The sequence below is a fragment of the Pseudorca crassidens genome, chromosome 3, assembly GCF_039906515.1.
Source record: "Pseudorca crassidens isolate mPseCra1 chromosome 3, mPseCra1.hap1, whole genome shotgun sequence".
NCBI classification, from domain to species: Eukaryota; Metazoa; Chordata; class Mammalia; order Artiodactyla; family Delphinidae; genus Pseudorca; species Pseudorca crassidens.
This window is the reverse complement of record NC_090298.1, coordinates 58,129,951-58,146,616: the sequence shown is the minus strand read 5'-3', so window position 1 is coordinate 58,146,616 and position 16,666 is coordinate 58,129,951. Positions and strand designations below refer to the sequence as shown.

At 38.9% G+C, this 16,666-nt stretch overlaps 1 protein-coding gene across 2 annotated transcripts in view; it reads right to left on the bottom strand.

Annotated features, from left to right (window-relative positions):
- The window catches only part of ARHGEF28 (Rho guanine nucleotide exchange factor 28), a 311,689-nt gene that overhangs the window by 89,278 nt on the left and 205,745 nt on the right, over window positions 1-16,666 (bottom strand). The window contains exons 13-18 of one of the 2 annotated variants that reach the window (XM_067730988.1): window positions 15,580-15,787; window positions 12,997-13,108; window positions 9,968-10,045; window positions 9,319-9,361; window positions 4,834-4,957; window positions 4,364-4,496 (exon numbers count right to left, since the gene is read on the bottom strand). In XM_067730988.1, the coding sequence (XP_067587089.1) occupies window positions 4,364-4,496; window positions 4,834-4,957; window positions 9,319-9,361; window positions 9,968-10,045; window positions 12,997-13,108; window positions 15,580-15,787 (698 nt within the window). The remainder of the gene's footprint in view (window positions 1-4,363; window positions 4,497-4,833; window positions 4,958-9,318; window positions 9,362-9,967; window positions 10,046-12,996; window positions 13,109-15,579; window positions 15,788-16,666) is intronic. The other variant, XM_067730989.1, reaches the window with a different exon arrangement.

Below are 16,666 nucleotides of genomic sequence, written 5' to 3'. Positions count from 1 at the left end.
ACACACACCTCAAATTAAAAACACAGAAATAGGTAAGAGAAATACAAACAAAAGGAAAGCAAGAAGAATATTAATTTTAAACAAAGTAAAATTCTTATAAACGGCATTTAACCGCATTAGGGTAGTTTTAAGTTTATGAAAGTTAAATATGCAGTGAAGTTGTGATTAAACTTCTGTGCATCAAATAATATAACATCAAAATATAGGTAGTGAAATCTATTTATAAACAAGGAGAATTTTATAGAAATACAATATTTGTGGAAAACTAGCAACTCAGGCTTTAATAAAGAAGAATACAGACACCAAGATTTTGAATATTTATATTATTTGTTTTATATCATATTGTATTTTTAAGATTAGAAATATTAATATTCACAATTTAAAAATACACCATGAAGTAGGATTATTTACCAATAACGGCAGTCTGAACGTTGTATTCTCCTACCCAATGTAAAAAACTTAATAACCAAAGTTTAAATGCCCAATACTCCCCTCCCCCCAAAACTGTAAATCTTAAAACTTCTAAAAGACTATGGTTAAAGAGGAAATTAAACATATACTCAAACTGATTCTAGAATTTAATCTAAGGCAATGATCAAAGATGTGGGCAGTGATATGTGGAAAAGAATGCTCCTTGCAACATTATTTATGTTGTGAAAAAACTGGAAAAAACTTAAATGCACAACAAGTAAGGAACAATTAAGCACATTTGATATCATCAAATGAGACATTAGCATACAAAGCTGACTTTTTTAGTGATTAGGAGGGATTCCATAAAAATATGAATAGCAATTTTCTCTAGGCGGTAAAAGTCTGAATAATTTTGTTTCTCCTTAAACCTTGTATCTTCTATGAATTCCGCTGCCTTTTTTAAAAAAATTAATGACCATTTTAAAAGCTAAATATAATCTATGTACTTTCAGCAATTTCCATCTTCCACTAAAACTTTCATGACAATCCACTTGACCAACTCAGTATGAACCAACATATTCTGTACTGCAAGAATTTGCCTTTCAGTGATCCCTAAGCTTTCAGTAATCATTAACTACATATGAGTGTCTAAGGGCCCAGCTTTGCGATAGCTGCCGTAGGGGATACAAAAGAACCATTATGTGACTATAGACCTCCAAGAACATAAAGTCTATGCTAGTAGTTAAAATCAGAAGAGGCTGTACATGCCCCAGTATTAAAATGGATAGGATAAATAGCTCCTAAGTGTGATGTGCAGGAACTCAGGCCACAGTGGTCAAGGAAGACCTCCCAAGAAGAGGCAAGAAATCTGGATGAAGTAGAGGAGCAGGGAAAACTGAGAGATAGGAGATTATCGTAAGTGAAGGAACAGAGGCAGGAAAACATACACAGTGGGAGAAAAGACAACAGGCCTGGCAAGGCCTCTGGTTGTAAACCAAGGCTGAACAGGGAAGTAACCGTAGGACTAGCCGGCAGGATGCAGGTAGAACCGAATGCACATCTGAAAAGCCTGGGCTTAGTCCAGTAAACAAAACAGAGAGAAGTCCTCAAGCATATGTGTGCGGATGGAAGCAGTGCTTCATTAAGATTACGGTGGTGGAAGTATCCAGAATGAATTGTAAGTGGAAATACCTAGAGAGGGGGGAAACTAGAACAGTTTGCTGTCCGCGGTCCAGAGGTGGTGATGAGAAGCCACCAGAGCAGGAACAGTGAGAAGAAATGAAAAAGGGACCACGTGGACTGGGGTGCCAGGAGGAAGAGGAACTAAGAGTTAACATGCCCAACATTCGAGCTGGTACCATCAACACAGCAAGAACAGCCTTCTGCACGTGGACTGCAAGGTCGGTGTTAGACACGTTGGTCTGGGAGACAAGAAGATCTTTGGGTGATGATGCCCACAGACAGGGTGTGCCCGGGACAGTCTTGGTTTACACTGTAGCTCTGCCATAATGCTCAAATATAGCCACAAGTTACATGGGGGCTCAGCCTCTCTTGGCAACCATAAATATGGAATTAGAAAGTGAGCGATAAAGACGTGAATCTGGGAAGAACAGGCTTAAGTACAGTATTTTAGAACAAAAGACTGGATGGCTATACTTAGAAACAATACCGAGAAAAGAACAGATGCCCAAGAACTGAGTTTGGAGGGTACTCAAAGCTAGGAGAAAGGAGACAATACAGGTGGTAAACAGAAGAGTAGTGTGCCATGGAAAAGAGGACATCTATCTACACAAAGGGACAATAAACATGGAAACAGGAGAGAGATCAGTGAGTCTGAGAACAGTAACAAGGAAAGATGCTAAGGTCAAGGGCAAGACATCTGTTAAGTAGTGGGAACAGAGGCCAAAATCAGATGGTTAAGGAAGAAGTGGCAGGAAGAGACGTCAGAGCAGTGAGCGGAGGTTGCCCAACTTGAGGAGTTTGTCTTAAAATGAGGGGAGAGAAAGGTCATGGATGTGGCTGGGGGGTACAGCTGAAGAGATCCAGCCCTATGAACAAGAAAAGAGCCACAACCGATGAAACATATGCCATCAAACCCATAAACTGACTGCTGACATGGGGGCAAGCCATTAACAACCCATGAACAGGGACTTCCCTGGTGGTCCAGTGGCTGGGACTCCACGCTCCCAGGGCAGGGGTCCCAGGTTCCATCCCTGGTCAGGGAGCTGGATCCCACAAGCCACAACTGAGAGTTCGCATGCCACAAGTGGAGATCTCACATGCCGCAACTAAAGACCCCACATTCCACAACTAAAAAGATCCCGCATGCCGCCACTAAAACATCCTGTGTGCCGCGGCTGAGACCCAGCACAGCCAAATAAATAAATAAAATGAATGTTTAAAAAAAATCCACAAACAATACTTTTGGCAAACTTCTAAAAAATTAGCAAATTAAATCACAGCTGAACTGCTTGATGCTATCTGTTTTTTAATTAGTAGACTTTATTTTTTAGAGTAGTTTTATTATTATTTTGCTTGATGCTATCTCAGGTCACATAAAAGAAAGAAATCAAGTCTCCAAGGAAAGCAAGGTTCAAGCATGCAGTGAAATTGGCATCATTAAAGACAGTATGAATGGATACATTTAAATTTTTAATTTAATCATTTCTAGGAATTTAATGAAGAACTTTACATATAACCTTCCTCTGCTCTTCACCTCCCTTTGTACTCCCATCCCATCCCCAAAATGTTCCCCTAATTCTGGCCACCAACAAACACCATGAAATGGATTTCACCTGCCTGGGCCTAAATTCTTTTGCACTGAAATATTCTTTCACTCCATAAATATTTACTAAGCCCCTGCTATGCAAAAGCACTGTTCTAGGCACTGTGGATATAGCAGAGAACAAAATCAACAGACAAAAATCCATCCCTCGTAGAGTTTATATTCTGGTGAAGGAGGTAGATAATAAAATTGACAAACAGAACAGAGAGTAAGTTAGATGATGTTGAATGCTATAGTGGGATAAAAAGGAGGAAAAGGGGGCAAATGAGCCAAGCAGAGGGTGGTCAAGAAAGGCCTGACTGGGGGGTGTTATCTGAAGCAGACCTGAAGGAGGTGAGGGGAGCTAACTGAGGGGAGAGCACTGCAGGCAGAGCGAACCGCAGGAAAGGCCCCATGGCAGGTGCATGCCTGACGCCCGGAGTATTGGAAGAACAGCAAAGATGCCAGAGGGACTGAAGCAGAAGAGTGGGAGGAGTGGATGACAGGAGAGATCATGGGGGCCTTGCAGCCACTGTCAGGGCTCTGGCCATCCTCAGGATGACAGGAAGCCATTGGAGGATCTGGAACACAAGGACAAATGCCTTGACAAACTCGCTCGGACTGAGATTTTGAGAACTATGCTTTTTGCAGTAAAAGCACAAGGAGACCAGTTGCAAAGCTACTGAAATGATGGCTTTAGACCAGGGTGATAACAGTGGCAGGGGTGAGAAGAGGCTGACTTCCACATATATTTTGAAGACAGAGCCAAGAGGAATGCTGAAGAGTGTGGGACTGAGAGAAAGAGAGGTATATAGAAATACTCCAAGGTTTTTGGCACGAGCATTTGGCTGGAATGATGGAACTGCCATTAAACTGAGAGGGTCAGTTTGTAGGTGGGCACAGAAGGGGGAGAACGGAGCTCCATTTGAGATGCTGTTCAGACATCCAAGTGGAGACATCAGAAGGCAGTGAGGTGTAACAGTCTGGGTTCTAGGAGAGACTATCGCCTGTGGACACAAAGTACTGACTCAACCATCCTGGGTCATTGCTTGCTGATGAAACCACACACAGCCATGAAAACAAAAGTCTACATGAACACACTTAGCACCGGCAGTATTCTCAGGGAGCTTCCTGTTTGGGGAGGCAAAGCACGCACGAAGACAGCACACATGGGGCCCGAGAACTTACTGGAACACTGGAACGGCTCTTTCCCCAGGAGCGTTTTATCACAAACCACACACTGCAGAGTCCCAGAAAATGTTCCAGGGACAAACTGATGTCGACTCAGTTTCTCTTTGTCTTTGGCATCCTTGCCTTTTGTCTTTAGATGTGGCAGCAGCAGCAAAGTGGGGAGAAAAGAGAAATGCTCAGAGCCAATCGACTTACAAAAGTCATACAAAGTCTCTACGTGTTCTATCAGGACAGAAGGGCCACACACCAAGAAGTGGGATAATGCCAAAATGTAACAGCACCCAGGATGAAGTGGTCTCAGTATTTTCAATGACTTGGATCATACCCCATAAGGAATACAGAGGTTTTTAAATATGTGTGTACAAAACCTAAGGTAAATGATTTTAAAGGGAAAGTGGAAACTATACTAATTGCTCAGAAACTGAGCATCTACGCTTTATAGACGATAGGCATAAAACCTTAATTACCTTAGATTTATTCCGAGGGCTGGTCATCCTGTTCATGAGGAAGCTGAAAGTTCGGCTCACTTTGTACTTTTCAGACTCTGATTTGGCAGGTATGATGTATTTATCCCATTCTTCTTCCTGAATTCTATAAAAAAGAAACTGTTATCACAGCTTATAAAACTTACCAGAGGGAGAAAAAGAGAGCAGTCATACAGATGTGTGTGTATGTATACAAACACACAGATGTATTTTGTACATATTATTTTTACACATATATATTTTTCAGGCTTTAATAGTTATTCTAAAGATAAGGATAGAAACTACTAAAAATATATCTTATAGATGAATAGGTGGATAAGTGTATGAAAAAGCAACTATCTCACAATGTTAACACTTATAGAATCTAAGTGGTGGAAATAGGTATTCTAATATATAATTCTTTCAGCTTTTCTGCATACTTTAAAATTTTCATATTAAAATATTAGAGAAATAAAGGAAATCTTACACTTATAATTTTACTCTGAAAACATTCACCTCCCTGTTTACTAGGCTAATAGAATTTTCCTAGCACACAGAAGCCAAATAACCAACGACATCAAACTGGATTTTATTTATTTTTAGAACAGAGATAATACTCAGCAGACACACATTTCCTTTGTCAATACAGCCTGAGAAACAGACTGTCTGCCTCATGGTTCCATCTCCCCCACTCAATCAGGCTATTTGCAATCTGAGACTCTAGGTTGCAAAGGAGAGAACATTGTGGAAATTCCCCCCAAATAAGAGGCAAGTTAGAGGTAACTGTACCCAACCTGTGAACACACTGAACATCACTGATTTTCCTCTAATCCACAGAATCATTCTTTAGGGGAAAAAAAAGTCCCAGCTATGAAGAGGAAATTTCCCTGGAACTTTTATATTTCCCCTAGAACTTTCTCTGATGGTCTTGTATTCTAATATTATTACAAAGAAAGAAAGAAAGAATGAATATATTAAAGACCAACCGAAGTATCACGTCATACCAGATAACACTTCTGTAGACAATTTCCAAAATGAACATTTCATAACCCATGTCTCTCCTATCCCTCAAACTTCTTACTTGTCAGCCTTAGTGGCTAATACATTCATCTCTGGGAAATACCTTCAAAAGCAATCATACTATTGATATGCACCAAAATACATATGATTACATTTTCCAAAAACGACTTAAAAGACAACTTCTAGGACTTCAGTTTTTCTCATCTGATCAAAGACTAAGTTATTTCTAAGGCCCTTTCTCATGCTTAAATATAATAAGTACTTAACTGGTACATATTAAACAAAACTAAGTTATTTGACCTCTATATTAGATAATTGAGAGCTCAAACCTCAGTGAATGCATTTAGCATAAATAATAAATTACTTCAGAGCTACCTCAGGTATAGTCAGGACAGTGGGTGTCCTGCCACTCGAACCCTGCACAGTTCATGCAATTGGGTTTGCTACTGAGAGAAAACAGTTGAAAAAGTTAGAAAGGAAAGATGGAAAACAGAAGTGAAAGTGCCCTGCACTACTCAGAATAACACAAGGAACTGAGACCCTCTTATTTCCTTTCTACTTCCACAGCCACCTTCTTAGATAAATCACTGGTTAATATATCTGTAAATTTCCATACCTCTTGTGTCTTAAGCATCCTAATTTGCAAAACTCGTGGAATAATATTCAACAGGCTCACTTTTGGAATGGGGAAAAAAGCACACTTGACAGCTGAGAAAGAATCCTCTCTGGAACACTTTTTGGAACCCCACCAAGAGCCACCCAATGTCTAAGAGAAGAAAAATATGGAGCGGAAACCTAAATCTCAGAATTGAAGAATGATAAGGTCAATGCGATTTTTGAGGTGAAGAAGTCCTCTCCCCTACTTCCCAGCAGGAACACAACTACACTCTCTCAAATGAAAGAAAATGAGTTCCTGTTTACCAGACTCTACTCCCAACTCCCTATGCTACAGAAGACTGTATCAAGAACAATGTTACAGTTTTGATTTAAAACCTACAGGTGCACTGCAATTTATTAAAAAAAGACATAAAATCATACCACTTAATCTTTAATTCCAAAGGTTGACAAGAACCGAGATGACAAAGTAAACAAAAAAAACCAAAAAACTGAAACACTAAATATTAAAAACTCTGAATCATCTAACCTGGTAGACACGTGAATATCATAGACATGACCCACTTTCAGATTATCACAATGGGAAACACAGTATAACTTCTGGGCAGATGTAGAAGGTTGGTTGAGTCCATGTTTCAAATCTAATTTAACTATGTGGTATTCACTTACGTAAAAATTAGGTACTTTAGAGAAGAACTCAGAAAGGAAAAATCCTCAACTGATTTCACAACAGAATGTAAACAGCTTTTCAATTTATAAGAATCTGGAAAAATTTACTTAAACTCTTTCAACATCCCAGAACAAGAATGCCTAACTCTATTATCAATTTGATGACCAATGGAATTACCCACAATAAAGTTTTACAAGCCCCGTTCTTCAGAGATTCTTGGCATTACCTTTTCAATAGGTAAACAGATATTTTAAGTATCTTAATAATATGGATATAGCCTCAACATCTTAATCCTTAACGTATTATATCTATAACCTATTTTTTAAAAGAACTGGGCATCTAAGTATTTAAAAAGCTCCAACTATCCAAATTGAAAACTGACGCAGGTGAAACTTCAACTTTGAACAGCCAGATTCTCATTTTCTTAAAAAAAATAAAAGGTAACAGATGTATCAGATTTAAGATAGATGGTGGCAATAAAATAACTGAGTTGTACCATACAATCCTAAGATGGGATAGATGAAGTGCTTGCTCCTATAAGAATGAGCCTGCAAGGTCTGGAGTGAGCCCCCCCTTTAGCTGGCTGCACTCTTTTCCAGAAACGAAGTGATCAACATAAATAAGGGAATTCCAAAGAAGGCAAACCCCCAAGTACATGTCTATAGCATGACCAAAGCAAAGCATTAGGTCTAGCCAGGGACCTTACTGGTGTATCCAACAAGGTATCAGGAACATAGTAGGGGAGATGGAATATCTACTCTAACTAGATACACCAGGGGCTATGACTAAGAAAGTCAGATGCTTTCGGGATGCAGACCCAAGACAGACCCAAGAACAGGAAGACGAAAACAAGAATGAGGAATATGAGAAAAATATTCATCCCATCCAATACAGCCCTATACATCTCATCCAACTTAACACATTTTATAGGCTAATATTTAACCAATTCTGACATTGGCTCTTCCAGTCTTAAATCCCTCTCTTAATGGAAAATATTTTTGATTTTTAAAAAATCCTTACAATCAGTCTATTACTTCTCCAATTGTTAAAAAGATAGCAAGGATAAGACTTCTAACCAGAACGATGACCAGAATGATGAACAAATTCCAGACTTAGTCAACAAATCGCTTAAATGAAGTAATAAACGTAAGCAGCTTAAAACAGTGCCGGGCACATAAAAACACCCAACAACGGTCAGTTGCTGCTGCTCCCGCTGTCACCATCATCATTGCCCTGATGTCCTTTCATCAGCAGCTTATTCTCAAAGGGCATTCTTAGTCTTCCTCTGTTTTATCGTTTCAGAATTTCTATTCTGGTCTCCAAAAAATAGGAATGAGCAAAAGGAGATTTTTTTTTTTCCTTCTTCTTCATACTTTCAGTCCAAGATTTAAAGCAAAATAATCGCTCTTGATCTATATGGTAAAAGGTTTCAGAGTTTGAGCATTAATGGCACCCAAATTAAAACCATTTTCCTCCTTTTCCCATGGTCTCTCAAAGCCAAGCACTTATACCATTTCTGACATAACCCCAGGGCTATTTCACAGTGTGATTCACGAGCAGTTAGTTTCTCAAGACCAACAGAGCGCAGCAATCCAGCCTGTTGCTAGTCAGCTGCCCAAGTTTTACTCTAAGGACAGTTTTACCTTCTAGGGAAAAGAGCAGCTTAGGCATACAGCTTTCAAATCTTCATATTAACCAGAAAACTCATAACGCTCAAAGTACTTTCTGCCTCGTTTATTCTTTGTTTCACACTTAACACTTCTAAGCGATACTCTACAACGACAGACAGCAGAGATGTTTAGGCACTTTCTAAAACTGACCCCGGGGGTCTGTTACCACAAGAAGTCTTCCTGTCATAGTGGACAGACCTAGTGAGAACCTGATACCTTTCTAAAGCAGGTGGTCTCACACTGCTCCGCATGCTGCTGTACATTGGAAGTGTTTGGCTTTGAAAATAACCCCAGACTACTCTGTCCCCGGTCCTGAGGCCTGTTCATCTGGGGACTGAAAGGAACAGCTGGCAAACCTACACCCATACAGATCACAAAGGGTACAAAGGATTCAGGCAGGCTCATTAGGCAGAAACGTCTCACAAACTATTGAACAGGTATCAAAAATGATGTGCACACATCTCCAAAGATGGATCAAGCAGTCCCTCAGGAAATCTGGAAGGGTTAAAATACCTTTTTTCTCTTGGTGGCTCCGGTAAGCTGTAAGCTCTTTGCTCTACAAGACACAGAACAATAAAATGAAAACGAAGGCAGACAACCTAGCAGTCGTGTGTTAGTCTGAAGTGCACACACTCAACCGTACGTTATCATTACACATACCACCAGTTAGAAAATAATGAAAAAAAGTCATTTTATAGAACTAGGGCATTGCTCTGGATATTTTTATCACCTTCCCTAATTTGGAGAGAACGGGGAGGAGGCCAACACAGGGAAACATTTAATGATTTTGTGAACTAAGTTAGCCTCAGCAAGGGGCAGCAAACATTTTCAGAAACGCAGAAAATCAGTTCTGTGTTTCTGGATATTTCTCACCAGAGCGTCATCCCTTATTCGTAACACTAATTCCCCAACGTACAGAATCAATAAATATCGTAGCGGCTTTTTAGCAAAGCTTAAAAGAAAAGTCTTGAAGGCCAGCCTAAGGAAGAGTCCATTTTAATGTAGCTGTAATGCCTTTACAGAGCAGCCAGTTCGGAGATGTGCTTTGTGGCTCATAAAAAAGGGAGAGCCCCTCCTCCATTGGACTGGGGTGGCTGGGTAGAAGGGGCAGGCTCATGCAAGCAGCGTAGCGCCATCTTGTTTCCCAAACCGGAGTACTTACTACAGGGATGGAGCAGAGACACTGATTTAGACAGTGAGAGAGACTGAAGGAGGGAACGGCCACTGTGGAGCACACCATCTACAGAGCGGGGACAAAGTCCTTTACCGTTACAAGAGTGAAGAGGCAAAACTAGGTTGCAAAGGGAGATGGGCCAGATATATACAGGGGAAAACTAACGAATACATATCTCCTGAAATGTGGAAATATCAATGTTGAACCCAAGACTATCTTGTAGGTAACAGAAAACCTACTCTGAAGAATTCGAAGACTTTTATTTTATTGCCATTAAATATTCTTCAAATTAAGTCATGGGCAGAAATCATTATCCTTTTTGTATACAGACTGAGGTGTCAGGAGAATAAGCCATATATCCCAAATAATCAAGCTAATAAAGTAACAGAATCAGACTCAGACAATTGGACAAAGTCTAACAGGATTCCATCCATCAGTGCACAATAATTTTCAAAAGTACATTCACTTCACTCCTCAAATTTTTAAGTGTAGAGCACTTTTGTCCATCTTGGTGATGCTGTAATTATCATTTTAACATGGAGGATATTCCTTTCTATCTAAATCCACGATGCACCCAAGGGAAATATAGGATTGGATTTTGTTTTACATATAAAAAGCATTAAATAATAAAGTTGCCACCATTGTACTCTTGGCCCCCTCAAAAACAACAACAAAAGCATGATAAATGATCGTAAGTAACCCTCTGAAAGTGACAAGAAAGAGAGGACATCACAAATAAGTATAAAAAAGGACTGAAAGACTATCCTGTCTCTGTGTATCTGTATTATATCAATAGCTCATTTACGGGCATTTTCCACTGAGGAAGGAAGACTTGGACTCTGTTCAAATAGAAAAAAAATTTTAGAACTATTCAAAACTCATTGAGAGAGGATTTATAGCAACACAAATGTCAATTTACCTCTGATTAAGCAGATTAAACAATGAAACATTAGAATACATCTTTGAAGTAGGCAAGCTTTCACACCTGTGCTTTGATCACACACACACAGTTAAAATTATTTTTTCTTCCTTAAGAGCTAATTTATTCTTCACAGTCCTATGATTTTGACTGACCTAAATGATACCAATCCAAATGTTTGTTACCATAGAGGAATATCCATTGGAATTTTTGTACATTTAGTGTGTAGCCTCAACCTAAATTGCCTGTTTGTAATACTTACCTCCTGGAGAGTGTCAAACTTCATCCAATAGCCCTATTTTTAAACATACTGTCTAAAGACAAGCTTTTATTCACAGAAAAAACAAAGGAATTGATTTCAGCTTTTTATTCTTTCTAATTCAAACGTGAAGATTTAAGGAATGTATGTAAAGCAAAAATACCCTCCCTTATTCATTGAAGAATTCATAAATCAGGGCTCTTTCCCCTTATAAACTATCCATTTTTCTCTCAGTTGTCTGAGATTTCAAACATCAGAACTGTTGGAATTTAATAATCAGAGATACTACAGATATAAAGGCAAAGGCACCATTTTGCACACTGCACAGAAGACTTTAAAGTGTTTTCCAAATAGTTACAGTACAAAGTTAATTCACCATCTCTAAGACTATCAGTGAAAAGGTGTCAAAGCTGCCATTAAAAGGAATCCCAACCTAAACTAAGGTTAGGGAGACCTGGAGATCCTAGAAAGACTTATGGTATTGAAAAAACATCCAGGGCAAATTCAATCCTCTTCTACTCCTGTCCCCTCAAGGTAGTTGTCTCCTTTCTTTCTCTTGGTCCTTTCTCTCCATCTTCCCATTCTAAAAATCAAAACTGGCATTTATTATCAGTCCTGTTTTCTCATTCTCCAAAAAGACATCCCAGAAAGAAAAAGGAAAAAAAAATGCCTTGTAGCACTTCTTTTGTATTTTATGTATTTTGTCTGCTACATTCATTCAACAAATATTGATCGAACATCTCCATACATTAGACATTGCTTTACGATGGCAGGTCCAAGCACAAAGATTATGCTTTCACTGTTGTTCCACATGGCATAAGGATGCAAAAGAATGGCAATGTAACAAAGCGAGAATAAGAAAAAAGGAAAGGAAAAGAAGGAGTAAAATAAATCCTATTTTAAATATTCTATGCTGGGAAATTGGGAATACTTAAGCACGTCTCTCACTTTCTGAGTCTTCTAAGGCTCTTAAGGATAACAGACAAAAAAAGGCATTACCTAATACATTGACAAAAAATTTGTTACAATGCTATGTATTACAGATTGACATTAATACTTCCAAATACAGCTTTAAATGTAATTATTACAGAACAAATGGTACACAGAAAGTGTTAAATAATTACATTCCAGAATTAAGTTGAAAATTGGGGTAGTGGCTAAGAAGGGCTACAAGGGCAGCTCTGAGTTGCCACAATTGTTCTTTTTATTGATCTCAATTCACTTTTGAAAATTCATCAAGCTACATGCTTATAACATGCACCCCTTTCTGTAGGTATACTATATTTCAATGAAAATTTTATTGTATAAAAGTTGTATTTCTGATTGCTTACATAGGCCACAAAAAATGTTTGAGATATATTTACTTGTGTTTCAAGTATCTTGTGTTATTTTAACTTTCTAAAGTCCCTTGTTAAATAAAGAAATGAAGACAATCCATTTTGCAATGCTTTTGCAACTGTGAGGAATTGGATTATTTCAGCAATTTATATGTAGGACAAAAGTAACTTTTATAACTTCCTTAAATAAAATTCTCTAAAGCCCTCACAAAAAAGAACCTAGAATAAATCATAGTTTACACTGTCCTTGAGGAAAACATTTTATTCAAAAAGAATAAGGCAACAGAGAGGTGTGTACACATCTGTGATTTCATCAAAATCAAATTTATACCTTGTCTGATATCCAATGAGAAAAGGATTTTGCTAAGCTTAGAAAAATCAATAGTGAAAATGAAATTGAAAATACTAGCCTGCTGCTCTTACATACTTTATGCACTTTTACTAACTGAAAATCCACTCTAGAAAAGAATGCTTTCACAGCCAAATGGTAACTAATGCTTACCTTCAGCTGAATTGCACACTGTAAAGTCACGGATCAATCGAGTTTTTCCTAAAGAAATTTTGGGTGATGAGCAGGAATAAGAACGTGAGCGGACTCCAGAAAACAATGATTCCTAAAAGAAATCATAACGAAGTTTAAAAAAAATTCTATGGAAGACTTGAAAGTATGTGTTCATCATCAAAATCAGAACCTTTAAAAAAAGGATTCAACTTGAACATTTCTGAGGTAATCTTATTAATGATTTGTTTCTGTTTGCCTCTCACAACTTTAAAAATGTTATTGTCTTTTTAATGCTTTAGTAAACTTGAGCTTTTGGGAATAGTTTCTATATTTCCTATATACTTTAGGATACAATCATGACATCCCAACCATGTTGGTTAAAAGTGAAAAATCAAGTCACATGACTTTCTCTGCGTATTCAACGAGTTTGACTTTTTTTTTTAACCCGAGTTGTCACTTATTTTTGTTACTTTAAACTGTAGCAGTTAAGCAAAATTCCATATTAACTGAGATCTCTATACATAATTATTAGAAGGTAGAGGAACAGTCACCTAAAATGACAAGTTTTTATAAGTTCCTAATGGCTATTTAAGTTTGTAATGTTAGCTGCAGCCTCCAGGAAAGAATGCATCAGGTCATTACACAAATCCTTCTAGTCTGTGCTCATCTTTCAACAGACCTTCCATCCAGCACTTCCTGGGATTTTGCTTGAATTATCACTTACTTATATATGTTCAACTTTATTTCTTTTAAATGACCTGCTATTTTTTTCCTGTTTTCCCAATTACCTATTATTTCTATTATTATATTGGCAACATACATGAAAAATGCAAGCTGGATAGATAATTTAAAAAATGCTTTTCTTACATGTTCTAGAAAATTTAAATGAATACACAATAGAATGCCACCAAAGCCATTTATGGCACCCAAATCCCATCCAACAGAGGCCTAGTGGTCTTAGGATTGATGCCCACCCCCATCCATTTTTAAGATACCACTTAAGGTTACAGGTGAAAGAAAGTGGTGCAGAATGTGTTACTAAACTTAAGCCATCAGCAACTGTCCTTCTCACAAGCACTGTTCCCTTTTTCTCCCTAAGTGAAAGCACATGGTTGCCCTAGGCTTACGGTTTAGTTGAAGAGCCTGGAGGAAAGTTGAAAACAGAAGCCTGATCCTGCTTCAAAAGGTCTTAAGCCATGGCTCCCTGACTTACTTATTGGGAAAGACCCAGTGGGCCTGGATGTCAGAAAGGCCAACCCGAGTTGTCCTATAACCCTAACAGTGAGTTGGCCACAAAGGGCCCTAGCCAAGTACCACCCTCTGCCTTTAAGTCATGCATGGTAATCATTTTTCATAACAGGACTTTGAAAATTATCCAGAATCCTTTGGCAAATTTACACAGGGTAATTACAGAGGCAAGGCAAGACATATTTTATAGGACAGATTCTTCTTAAAAGTGAACAGCATGGAACTGTTTCACAAAGAATTACTTTTCATTCCAAGTAATGATGAATTTTTCACAGTTCCATTCAAAATGCAAATCTGAGAAGCAGCTACATTAACAACCATACCTATTTCTTATTATCCAGAAATATCCAGAAATATCACATGGTTCAGAAGATTATGACAGCTCCACAGGACTCAGAGCTGAGGGAAGAGGATTCAGGATCCGGGGTCAGGAGGCCTAGATTTGAGTTCTGACTCTATCACCAAGCTTGGGCAATGTGGACATCTAATCTCTCCAGAACTTCAACTGATCAAAAATTAAAATAAAAGTACTCCCTTATATCCTAGGTGAGTTATGAGAAAATTAAACATTTTATATAAAAGCATGTTTTGTATATTGTAGAGAACACTACAAAAATAAAGCATTACCATAACCACCATATGTTTGTGGTATGAGACGTTTGGGCACAGCACACATTGTTCTATAGTAGTAAACTCGATTGAAAAAGAAAACAAGTGGACAACAGAAATCAAAAAGAAAACATAGGTCCAAACAGAAAAGGGCTTTCTCTGCAAGACTGGAAGAGTTTAGTCTTTTTAAAAACCACAACAAAATGAAATTCCAATGCAAAAATGCCAATGACAGAAAAGCTGTCTCCTATGGAAAAACTGACAAAGGAGACATCTGGTGTTCCAGACGAGTCCTTGCAGCCAGGAACGCTCAACAAATGTCACCTCTGCCTTAGCAATATTATTTACCTTAACACCAGTGCCAACTAAAATTTTATGTGTGCAAAACAAGTTTGATCACTTAAACTCACTTCATACTACCAGCTTTTCTCCCATTGCTTAAGGGGTGATGGCAGAAATCACAGTATAAAATGGTAAAATTTTCCAAGTATGTGAAAGATTACTGTATTGGTGGTGATTCGTGAAAACAAATCAGCCATTGTAAGTAAGGACTATACACATTAGAGTGGGAGAGAGTAAAAAGGCAAGCTCAGGCAGCTCACGGGTCTTCAAAAAAAAAAAGTTTACACATGTGACCATAACGTAATTTGTCTTTCAGAGATGGGTGGATTTAGACAACATATTTTTCAGGCTTACGATAAACCAAATTAATACCAATAAGAATACCTTCAGCTGCAGGCTACTTGATAAAGAAAGTGATTCAGTCCTGGAGATATTAAAATCTGGTTCAGCGTTGGTCTCAAAAGAGTCCAATTCATCCCCGCTAGGAATGCCAGTTCTCGAGGAACTCTGAGACACTGGAGTGTAGCAAATGCGCGACCGCTCGGAATGCCCCTCTCCTTCACTGTCAGCATCCAGGGCATCAAGGCTGGAACTGGATGGAGCACAAAGTAAACAAACAACTAAATCGCCAAGTAAGACAGAGCCATGGGTTTCTTTTTTTTTTTTTTTTGGGCTGCGTTGGGTCTTTGTTGCTGCACGTGGGCTTTCTCTAGTTGCAGCGAGCGGGGGCTACTCTTCCTTGTGGTGCACGGGCTTCTCACTGCAGTGGCTTCTCTTGTTGTGGAGCACAGGCTCTAGGCGTGCTGGCTTCAGTAGTTGTGGCATGCAGGCTCAGTAGTTGTAGCTCACGGGCTCTAGAGCGCAGGCTCAGTAGTTGTGGCGCACAGACTTAGTTGCTCCATGGCATGTGGGATCTTCCCGGACCAGGACTCAAACCTGTGTCCCCTGCACTGGCAGGCAGATTCTTAACCACTGTGCCACTGGGGAAGTCCCGAGCCATGGGTTTCTATTTCTCTGAATTCAGATTTTCTCATTGGCGTCAGCTGCAATGGGCACCCATTTAATAGCTAACAAAATTCATGCTTAAGTGATTTTTATTGTTTTTTTCTCCCCCCAAATAGCCTCTTTTTAAACAAGATTTTATGTTTCCCCAAATGAACATTTCAACCTAGCAAAAGCCACTTCAAGTGCTCTAAGAAACAAAAGCTGGTTCAAGTTAGTACTATCCTCACGATTTTTGCTTTGTAAATATAATTATTACAAGCCCCAAATAGCTACCCTTCAAATATTAAAAACACAGACAAAACAGAGCCACTGAGCTGTCGGGGGTGGGGGGTGGGGGTGGGGTGGGGGGGTGAGGGGCGCAGGGGAGGGCCTTTGGGGCAATTTGCATGTGAAAAATACCACGTGGCATTCCCTCTTTCACCCCTGGACAACACAGGAGGGTGGAGGCACACGTAAGAAAACAAGG